The 12,500-nt window shown below is 31.7% G+C and overlaps 2 protein-coding genes across 2 annotated transcripts in view; both read right to left on the reverse strand.

Moving 5' to 3' along the window:
- The window catches only part of LOC119590026 (extracellular protease inhibitor 10-like), a 9,454-nt gene extending 8,703 nt beyond the window's left edge, over nucleotides 1-751 (reverse strand). Inside the window, exons 1-2 of the mRNA XM_037938754.1 lie at nucleotides 663-751; nucleotides 400-555 (exon numbers count right to left, since the gene is read on the reverse strand). Of these exons, the coding sequence (XP_037794682.1) occupies nucleotides 400-555; nucleotides 663-744 (238 nt within the window). The 5' untranslated portion in view covers nucleotides 745-751. The remainder of the gene's footprint in view (nucleotides 1-399; nucleotides 556-662) is intronic.
- Nucleotides 752-7,493: 6,742 nt separating this feature from the next.
- LOC119590020 (turripeptide Lol9.1-like) overlaps nucleotides 7,494-12,500 on the reverse strand; it is a 5,142-nt gene continuing 135 nt past the window's right edge. Inside the window, exons 2-4 of the mRNA XM_037938741.1 lie at nucleotides 9,001-9,089; nucleotides 8,715-8,870; nucleotides 7,494-7,741 (exon numbers count right to left, since the gene is read on the reverse strand). Of these exons, the coding sequence (XP_037794669.1) occupies nucleotides 7,737-7,741; nucleotides 8,715-8,870; nucleotides 9,001-9,082 (243 nt within the window). The 5' untranslated portion in view covers nucleotides 9,083-9,089 and the 3' untranslated portion in view covers nucleotides 7,494-7,736. The remainder of the gene's footprint in view (nucleotides 7,742-8,714; nucleotides 8,871-9,000; nucleotides 9,090-12,500) is intronic.

The following is a 12,500-nucleotide window of genomic DNA, read 5'->3' on the forward strand; positions in this document are numbered from 1 at the left end:
ATTATTGTTACTATTATCATTATTGTTATTATCATTATTGTTATTAGTTGTTATTAGTTATTATTGTTTTTATTGCTATATCATTATCATTATTATATTCTATCATTATTATTTTTTATTATAATTGTCATCATTATAATTTTATTATTATCATTATCATTTAAATTATAATATTATTATGATAGTCTGTATTAGTAGTAGTAGCAATATTATCATTGTTAATATCATTATCATCATTTTCATTATTATCATTATTAATATTATCATTATCATCCTTATCACTATCACCAATATCCTCACCGTTATGATTGCTAATATACCACTCAAAACCACCACAAAAATCAACACGCATAATAAAGATATTGAATAACAAATAACAAAGGAAAGAAAAATCACCACGACACACTCCCGACCCCACGAGTCTCAGTCGCGGGTTCCAGCACCTCGCCACCTCCAGGTTGCACCGACTGGGGTACGTCTTCCTGTCGCTGCCGCAAACAGGGTCGTAGACGGTGGGGCAATAGATGAAGCCACAGTCATAGCCCGGCCTGATACCTTTGGAGGAGCGACGATTGCGAATTACGTTTTTAAAGTTAGGAATGGTTAAATCATGTATAACAGAAAAGAACTATTTTATTTCTTGTTATGTGTTCGTCACCTACCTGGGCGGATGGGGCTCCTGGCCTCGACAGACGCTATCAGTGCCACCGCGAGCAGCCCGAAGGCGAGAGAGAATCTGGCCATGACTGTCCTGCGGGCGGAAGGGAAGGGAAACCACGTCAGGGACGAACTGATCAAAGTATACACATGCTCACACGTCAGCTTAGGTGTATATGTATATGTATATATATAAATAATGTTCTCATATATATATGGGTATATATCTTTATATATTATATAAAAATAATGTTCTCAGACATATATTTGCATATATGTATATGTATAAATAATGTTCTCACACACATATATGTACATATACATGTGCATATATATGTATACATATATATGTATACATATATATACATATATTTATATATATATATACATATACATATAACTTATATATAAATATTTTATGTGTAATGTATACACACATATATTATATAAATATCTACTTCTACGCTCACACATATATGTGTATAGGTGTATGTATATGTATATAATGTTCTCACACACATTTATGTGGAAAGATATAGACACATCATCATGGGGGCGCATGGCCACATCCACCTATCGCTTCCAGCCACGGGAGTCACTCATAGCGAACCTTCAGGCAGGCCCATCTCTCGCTCCTCACGGCAGGTCTGTTCGAGTTGCCCAAGCCATGACCTACTACGTCCCACGGGCCTCCTCCACCCAGGATTTTCTCGTAAAGAGACAACCTGATGGACAGGGTCATCCACGGGGAAACAAGCTAGGTGCCCGTTTAGCTTGAATTGACGGTCCTAGTTTATGCAACAGGTCCCATGCCGCTCTCACGGTGTAGCTGCCGGTTGGACACAGGGCCCTGCCAACTGTATCCCATGATCCGGCGTAGGAATTTGTTACAAAGGGCATCAAGGCGAGACTCCAAGGAACTAAATGGTTCCATGGCTCCTGTTGCCAAACCAATCCGTCTACCGACTTCTTAGTCTGACAGCCCGGAGACATGGACTATGCTACCAAGGTATGTAAAGCTCTCTGAAACTTCAACATTCTCACCGCAAATATGTACCGACTGAACAAGTTCCCTAACAGGCCCACAAAATCCTGGATCTTTGTCTTAGTCTAGGAGACCTCTAGGCCCAACGGCTTCGCTTCACTACTGAATGCAAAGAAATCTGCCATCAGTGATTCCAGACTCAGATAGGATAGCAACACCGTCGGCAACGTCGAGGTTGGTGACTCATTATCCAGTCCATGCAAGTGTTGAAAAGTGTTGATGCAAGGACACACCCTTGCCTCATTCCAAATTGAACAGGAAGGAAGCTCGACAGGTCCCCACCACACTTTACATCACTTTCAGGCCTATATAGTGGTACTTTCAGTACCAATATATAGGCCTGTTGTTAAGCCAATAATCCATGTCGGTATTCCCTTGAGTCTCAGGATCTCCCTAGCAATTCACGGTGCACTGAGTAGGCTGCAAGTAGCCCACGACCAAACTAGACGAAGCGCTAGGATACGGTCTATTGTGACTGCCAGGAGTAAATCCAGACTGCTCTGGTCTCTGGTGCCTTAGTAGGTGGTCACGGATCCGTTTCAGAAGAATGTGGGTGAAAACCTTGTCTGATATACTGAGCAGTGTGATGTCACGGTAGTTGCTACAGTCCCACCGACCCCCTTTCCCCTTCTAGAGAGGGATGACCACGCCCTTCAACAGGTTAGGGGGAATGGAACCAAACTGCCAGATGGCAGCCAAGACATGCAAGCCCCGTGCCATAGGTACACCCCAGCCTTTAGTAGTTCAGCAGGGATATCACATGCCTGCAGCTTTCCCATCCTTCAGCTTAGTGATCGCTTCCCTAATCTTAGTTGGAGGGTAGGAGGTCCAGCACAAGGATGTGTGTGTGTGTGTATGTGTATAAATATATATAACTATGTGAGTGTATATTCATTCATATATACCATATGAAATATGGTATATACATATATATATATATATATATATATATATATATATGTTTATATACATAAATATTCATATATATACATATATATACACATATATCAGTATATATATGTGTATATATATTTTTTATATTGTTATTTATATATATTATATATATATGATGATTATATTTGTATGTGTGTAGTATTAATATGTATATACATATAATACGTACACATGTATATATGTTTATATTTACTTATACATACATATATATATACATATATATTATATACATATATGTACATACATGCATACATATGAAAAGGAAAAGAGCCACAGTAAGAAATGAAAATAAATTGTGACGTTTCGAACTCTTCACAACCTCGCACGTACTACAATTTTAAAGCAGAATGGGAATATTCAGGTAAATTACCTTTTCTCGATGTTCCTTAGTTCAATGTAAATGGCTCGCACCTACTCACACCGCTAATTACCTTCACTTTACCTCGAATCGTCCGTTGTATTTAAAAGTCAGTAGTCTCGTTAGTATTCACCGTTTCTTAGGGCATATAGGATTTGTGATAATGAATTTATCGATCTTCATCTTTTCTTAAATCAGGCACATTCATCTGCGATGATATTTTTTTACTTATTCCCGTAATACTGAACAGGATTGTGTCAGTAATCTATTAATTATTCCGTATAACCCGTTCCTCGATGAAAAACGTCATATGTTGAAAAGTGCTGGAATTGACATTGTTTTTATGTATCCGAACACGTTGCGTAATACTTTTGTTAAGCACAATGCGGCTAGCGGTGCTCTTGAGATTCTGATATTTACACTATACCTTGTAAGGATTGCCCCAAGTTTTACATAGGCGCGACCGGTAGAGAATTAATGAACATAACGTGAATCAAATGCGTGTTTTGTTAATTTCCAGTTTAACTGGGAAAGAGCTGAATTGTTTCATAATTCAGCAAATTCTTCTAAAAAATGTGAGAAGGCATGACCTTTCCTCGTTAGATGGCAAAACCTTGCCCAGGCTCTTCGACCTTGACCTTCCTCCTGGGACCTGATTCAGTCAGCTCTTGTTTGTTCTGTCTCTCTACCACTATAAATTCTTGTCAAATTTCTCTCCATTTATCCATTTCGGTTTATTATTCGTCTGAAGAACAACTCGTGAAGAGTTCGAAACGTTATGATTTAATTTCATTTCTTACTGTAGCTGTTTTCTCTTTCATCTTTGTGCACACGTTACTGTGTTTGTGTTTGTGTCACACATACATATTATACACACACACACACACACACACACATACACACACACACACACACACACACACACACACACACACACACACACACACACACACACATATATATATATATATATATATATATATATATATAATATATATATATTATATATATATATATATATATATATACATATATATATATATGTATATATGTCTGTGTAGATATATATGTGTATAATATGTATGTGTGACACACACACACATATACATACATGTAACACACACAATTTACATATATGTATATATATACAGATAGATAAGTTGTGTGTGTATAATATATATATATATATATATATATATATATATATATATATATATATATAATAATAATATATAGATTATTTTATCATTTTCATAATCATTATCACATCACGTTCATCAATATCATATTTTATTATTAAAATTGATATCATCATTAGTATCCTTATCATTAATACACACACACATGCTAACCTAATTACAGGTCATCAAATGTTAAACCATTGTTATTATTATCATAATCATCATTATTACCATTATTATTATCACTAGTTCATTATCGTTATTATTATTATTATTCCTAGAATTACTATCATTATCACTAATATACTACTATCTTTAGCTCATCCTTATTGTAACTAACAAAATATATATATAATTACCACAAAGTAGAAAGATAACAACAATAATAATGCTAACATGAAAAATATGATAAATAAATGTCATAGCGTTTCATTCCAAGAACACGTTGGTGAAGTCTAACAGACAGCAATACATAAGTCAAAGAGATCTGCTGAACACCCCCGAAGACTTACTGGAAAGAAAACGGATTCGAAAGCAGGGAGGTTGACCGCGCGACGCAAGAGCCTGGAACCAACTGTGGTGAAAAGCGAAGGGATCCTGATGATAAAATATTAGATTTCGAAGGACCACTCTGCTGAGTTGGAGGGATCCCGCGCTCGGTCATTCGGAGGAGGATGCCTATGATTTTTTACCTTATTTACTGGGGTTTTCCCAGAATTTCGAAACTAAAATTGTCGTGCTCGTGTTCTAAATCTGTGATGTTATATGCATTCTTCGTGTTTCCGGCCACTCCCCGCTATCTCTCTCTCACACACGCATGCATACAAATGTCTCTCTCTCTCTCTCTCTCTCTCTCTCTTAGACATGTAAATCTGCGTATAGAAAAAATGTATGTATATGTCTCTCTCTCTCTCTCTCTCTCTCTCTCTCTCTCTCTCTCTCTCTATATATATATATATATATATATATATATATATATATATATATATATATATATATATGTATATATAAGTAGTTCCATGGAGCAAAGTCAGGAGCTCCCCCCCTTCCTTCCTTCTGGTCGTCCCAAGGTGACCTCGGAATCAGATTGCTTTTCCAAAAAAATCGTAATTCTTTTTATTCATGGAGGTCTCTTGGCGATGTCGAAGCTCCCGTGCAATTCGATTCAGACAGACAACCAAAGGATTTATTTAACTTTCCCTCGAAGAAACATTGTAGGGGTAAGATTATGGGTGAGTCTGGCCCTGGAAAATGTACTATTATCCAAATATCGTCAATTTGTATTCGTATTGAGTCAGGATCTATATGTTTGTGGTTTTCCATGCATGTACATATCCGTACGGTGAAAAATGTATGCAAGTTCTTGCTTTAATACCTTGATGCACATAGATATTATCCACCATCTATCTGTTTGTCTCTCTGCCAATATCTTGATTTCCTCTACCTGGCCACCATAATATTTATATCACATTTGTTTCTTTGCCTATATCATGCGTTATGCCACGTGACTCTCTCCACCTTGGAAATTACAGTTGAATTTCCCTGCGAGTCATTTGTCAGTTTAAACACCTCATTTGAATTTCTTATATATTTTGACAATCGTCTGTGTTGAATTATGCATATAACAATGTGGAAAATGACATCATTGATAACAAAAGATGTTATGAATTAGTAAATGGTATGGAAAACAATAAATCTAATAACTGACTGAATTTGATTGAATACTGATTAGTATCAAAGAACAAATTGATATAAAAATTCATTCAATTCACCTCTTTACTATTTGCATGTCTATCTATCTATCGACCTTAATTCCCTCTCCCTGGCCAGCATATTTTTATCACGTTTGTCTATTTGCCTACATTTTATCTATTTATCTCTTATTACTACTGTTGTTGTTGTTATTATTGTTGCTGTTGTTATTATTGGTGTTATTATTATTACTATTATTATTATCATTATATCATTATTATTATCATTATATCATTATTATTATCATTATATTATTATTATTATTAATATTGTTATCATTATTATTTTTATTGTTATTACTATTGTTATTATTGTTATTATCATCATTATGATTATTGTCATTATCTCTTTTTCTATCATGAAAATAATAACAATAATGATAGTAACAACAATAATAATAATGTTAATGATAACAATGATAGTCATCATAATAATAGTAATAATGATAATAATAATAATAATGATAATAATAATAATAATAACTATAACTATAATAATAATAATAATGTTAAAAAAGTAAAAACAATAATCATAACAAGCATTATCATTATCAATATTATCATAATTACTATTATCATTATCATTGTTATTCATCATTGGCATTAGTTCATTATCATTACTATTAGTGTTATTAATATTATCATTACTGCTGCTACTATTAGTATTATCATTAACATTACTATTATACTACAGTCTTTATCATAATTATCCTTATCATAACTAACAACAAAAATGATCATTACAACATTGTTGAGAAAGATAGCAAGAAACCAACAATAATGCTTACATTAAAATTTCATAACGTTCATTCCAAGAAGACGTTAGCAAAGACTAACAAACAGCAACACATAAATCAAAGAGATCTGCTGAACACCCCTGAAGACTTACCGGAAAGAAAACGGATTCGAAAGCAGGGAGGTTGACTGCGCGACGCAACAGCCTGGAACCAACTGTGGTGAAAAGCGAAGGGATTCTGATAATAAAACATTAAATTTCGAATATCCATTTTGCTAGGTAGAGGAATCCCGCGATCCGTCTGAAGATGCAGATAAATGTTTCCTTAAATCGTTTCCTTAGGGGTTTTCCCCAGAATTTCGAAACTAAAATTGTCGTGCTCTGTATCAGTGTTCTAAATCTGTTATATGCAAATTGACATAAATAATCTCTTAATTCACCCTGCATATGGTTTTATTCTTCAGTTCTTTAATCTCTTGTTATTTTCATGTCTATCAATCTGTCTGTCTACCTACCTATCCATGCATCTGTCTGTCTCTCTGCCAGTCTATATATCTGTCTACCTTAATTTCCTCTACCTCATTACAATAATATTTATATCACATTTGTCTATTTGCCTACATTGTGTATTATCTTCATTGTCCATATTCTGTGTCCATTCTGGCGTCGCACAATGTGAATGTAATAGATATATATGATCTTTTTTTCAAAACAGGTTTCTTCGTCAGTGGTCTTCAAATCGATTTATTTATAAAGGAATATGTCAATAGTAATTGATAGCTTAAAAACACTGGGTTAAGGAAAAAGTACAAAATCCAATTGGTTTAATTTGGAACAACATTACTCATAGCAATGCATATCACACAAATGCATATCATTTTTTTTCGCCTGATTAATCATCTTCCTTGGTCGGTGGCGTAGTGATCACTGAAGGCCGCAGCAACGTTGACGTCTAGCTGGGAGGAAAAATGGGGGGCGGGATAAAGGGGAAGGGGGAGTGTTAGAGAAGACTGGTGGAGGAATCAACGTGAACCAAGCTTTTATTCCGAGGGTCCTAGCCTGAAATATACAAGATCAAGAATTATTTTAGAAAATCGATTCTCCTTCCCTCTCTTTCTCTCTCAACCTCTCTCTTTCTCTCTCTTCTGACACCGTCTCTCTAAAACCTATGAAAGGATTTTTCTCACTCGTCTGCTCCACCAGATCAACCATCAAATTCACCCATCAGTCTTTGGTTCCAAAACTGGAAAAGAACACTTCATACATTTCAATGGAGCATTCGACAGAGCTTCCCTACTGCACTTGGAACCTTTAAGACCTTCACAATACATGGATAACAGATACATAGGTACCTTCCTAAGAGTCCTAAGGTTCATGTATATTTCCAGACATTCTATACAGACACACACCCGTCCTCCCATACAGACAAACACACATCCATACAGAATCCACAGCCATCCATCCATCCATAAATCCACCCAAACGTACCCATCCATCCAAAATCATATACCCAGCCTGGGCTTACATTCTCCCCAGTGCCTTAGGAAAGCCCTTGAACCCAGCACATGTCACCCTCATTACTAGTTATTACTGTTATTATTTTTATTACTGTTGTGGTTCTTACTACCATTATTCTTGTTATCATAATTAGTATATTCTTATTATCATTATCATTACTATTTTATTATCATTTTATCATGGTCATTATTATTTTATCATAATCCCTATCCTTTTGTCATTTTATAATTTTATCATCCTTTTATCATTATAACATTAATAGTCATAATTACTATCAGTAGTAATATAATTGTTAAAATAATGATTATTATTTTCATTATTATCATTTTCATTATTATCATTATTACTATTATAATTATTGTCATCCTTATCATTATCATCAGTATCACACTCATCACCTTTATGATTGCTAATAAACTACTCAAAACAACCACCACAAAAAATCAGCAAGAATGATAAAGCTATTGAATATAATAAATAACAAAGGAAAGAGAGAAACGTCACCACTACTCACGGCACTCTCCCGGCCTCACGAGTCTTAGTCGCGGATTCCAGCACCTCGCCTCTTCCAGACTGCACGGACTGGGGTACGTGTTCCCGTCGCTGCCGCAAACAGGGTCGAAGATGGCGTGACAGATAACGGTGGGACAGTCATAGCCCGGTCTAATTCCTTTTGGGGAGCGAGGGTTGTAAATTACGTTATTTTTTATTTATTTATTTATTTATTTATTTAGGAATGATTAGAGTCTATATAACAAAAAACTTGATTTACTTCTCGCTGTTGTGTGTTCCTCACTTACCTGGGGGGATGGGGCTCCTGGCCTCGACAGACGCCATCAATGCCACCGCGAGCAGCCCGAAGGCGAGAGAGAATCTGGCCATGACTGTCCTGCGGAAAAGGAAACCACGTCAGCGACGAACTGGTCAAAGCATACACACGCTCACACATTAACTCAGGTGTATGTGTATATGTATATATATAGATAATGTTCTCTCACATATATGGGTATCTATCTATCTATATACACATAATATACACGTGCGTATATATGTATATATACACATTTATACATATAGGATATATATATGTATGTATGTATATATATATATACTTATATATGTATACTTATATATGTATATATTCATATGCATATATATGTATATATGTATACATATATATATACATATTTGTCTTTATACACACATATGTACATATATATACATACTTATACACATGCATATAAACATACATATACGCATGCATATATGCAAATATACATAAATGTACACACACACACACACACACACACACACACACACACATATATATATATATATATATATATATATATATATATATATATACATATTTATATATATATATATAATATATATATACATATATACATTTATATTTACATATATACACATATACATATATGTGTATATGCATAAATATATATATATATGAAAATATACACATGAATATTATATACATATATATTAAATACATGTACATTTATATACGCTCACACATCAACTTAGGTGTATGTGTATAGGTATATATGTATATAAATATAATGTCACACATATGTGTGTGTGTATATATATATATATATATATATATATATATATATATGTATGTATATATATATATCACATACACACACACACATACACACACACACACACACACACACACACACACACACACACACACACACACAAAATATATATATATATATATATATATATATATATAATATATATATATATATATTATATATATATATGACACACATTTATATGTATACACACACGTATATACATATACACATATACACACGTATATATAGATACATATACGCATACAGACACGTATATGTGTATGTATATATATATATTCATACGTACATATACACACGTATATACATATATATGTACATATGTATATATATATATGCATATATGTTTATATATGTATATGTATATATATATATATATATATATATATATATATATATATATATATATATATATATATATATACGTGTGTGTATGCGTATTTGTATACATGGGTGTGTATATACATATATATGTGTTTGTGAAGGTATGTGTATATATATATACACACAGATATATACATACATATATATACATATTATATGCATATATACATATAGATATACATACATAGATATGCATATATATGCATATCTAGGTGTGTGTGTATGTATGTGTGTGCATATATATGTACACAGATATATACATAGATATACATATACATACGTATGTATATATGTATATGCATATATATGTTCATTTATGTATAAATACATACACACACACACACACATATATATATATTGTATACATATATATTTACACACGCGCACACATACATATGTATATATATATACATATTGTGCGTGTGTATATATATCACACACATATATCGCCCTACAATCATCATAGTCATTATAGATAAAATTTTGATTATCATTATCATAATGGTTATCACCTTCATCAATATTATCATGTATGGTTAAGATGCATATCATCATTAGTATACTTATCATTAACATATATATATATATATATATATATATATATATAAACATGTATAAACACAAACATATACTCACACGTGTGTGTGTGTGTTTGTGTGTGTGTGTGTGTGTGTGTGTGTGTGATGTTCATCACAATATCTATCTTAATCATAAAAGATGGTGCCATTGACGATTAAAATTATATCTATAATGATGGCAATGCATGCAGGGAGCCTTTCCTGAAGGTACGTTTCTATTTTTAATTATGGCAGCCCGATCCGGTAGTCATGACCTAAGATGACCCAATAAGGCAGTTGATACAAGGGGGGCTCGTTAATCAGTTATCCTGCTAATCCTAATTACAGATCATACAAAGGTTAATCTAGAAGTCCTTCAGTGTCTACACGAGATACACCTTCAATAACGATAATATTATTAATAATAATAAGATATAATGATCATATTAATAAAAACAATAATGATAATAATAATAACGATAATAATAATAATAACGATGATAATAATAGTAATAACCATGATAATAATCATATTAATGATTATTATTTTATAATTGTTACCATTGTTATAATTATTTTTATTCTTATAGTTGTTATTATTGTTATTATTATTGTTGTTATTATTGTTGTTATTATTATTGCTGTTATTATTGCTGTCATGATTATTACTATTATTATTATTATCATATCATTATTATCACCAGTTTGTTATTATCATTGTTATTATTATTTTTTATTGCTACTATTATTGTTATTATGATTGTTGTTATTACCATTATGATTATTGTCATTTTCTTTTTTTTCTACTATTATGATAATAAAAATAATGCTATTAACATTGTTGTTGATAACATAATAACACCAACAATAATAATAATAATAAATGTTAAAATAGTAAAAACAATAATTATAACAATCATAATCATTATCAATATTATCATATTCATCATTATTGTTATCATTGTTATCATCTTTCTTATTACTACTGTTGTTGTTATTATTGTTGCTGTTATTATTATTGTTGTTATTATTATTACTATTATTATTATCATTATATCATTATTATTATCATTATATTATTATTATTATTATTGTTATCATTATTATTTTTATTGTTATTACTATTGTTATTATTATTGTTATTATTATCATTATGATTATTGTCATTATCTCTTTTTCTACTATTATGAAAATAATAACAATAATGATAGTAACAACAATAATAATAATGTTAACGATATCAATGATATTCATCATAATAAAAGTAATAATAATGATAATAATAATAATAATGATAATAATAATAATAATAATAATAATAATAATAATAATAATAATAATAATTAATAATAATAATAATAATAATAATAATAATAATAATAATAATAATAATAATAATGTTAAAAAAGTAAAAACAATAATCATAACAAGCATTATCATTATCATTGTTATTCATCATTGGCATTAGTTCATTATCATTACTATTAGTGTTATTAATATCATCATTACTGCTGCTACTATTAGTATTATCATTAACATTACTATTATACTACAGTCTTTATCATAATTATCCTTATCATAACTAACAACAAAAATGATCATTACAACATTGTTGAGAAAGATAGCAAGAAAACCAACAATAATGCTAACATGAAAATATCATAACGTTTCATTCCAAGAAGACGTTAGCAAAGACTAACAAACAGCAAAACATAAATCAAAGAGATCTGCTGA

This window comes from Penaeus monodon, chromosome 3 (genome assembly GCF_015228065.2).
Source record: "Penaeus monodon isolate SGIC_2016 chromosome 3, NSTDA_Pmon_1, whole genome shotgun sequence".
NCBI classification, from domain to species: Eukaryota; Metazoa; Arthropoda; class Malacostraca; order Decapoda; family Penaeidae; genus Penaeus; species Penaeus monodon.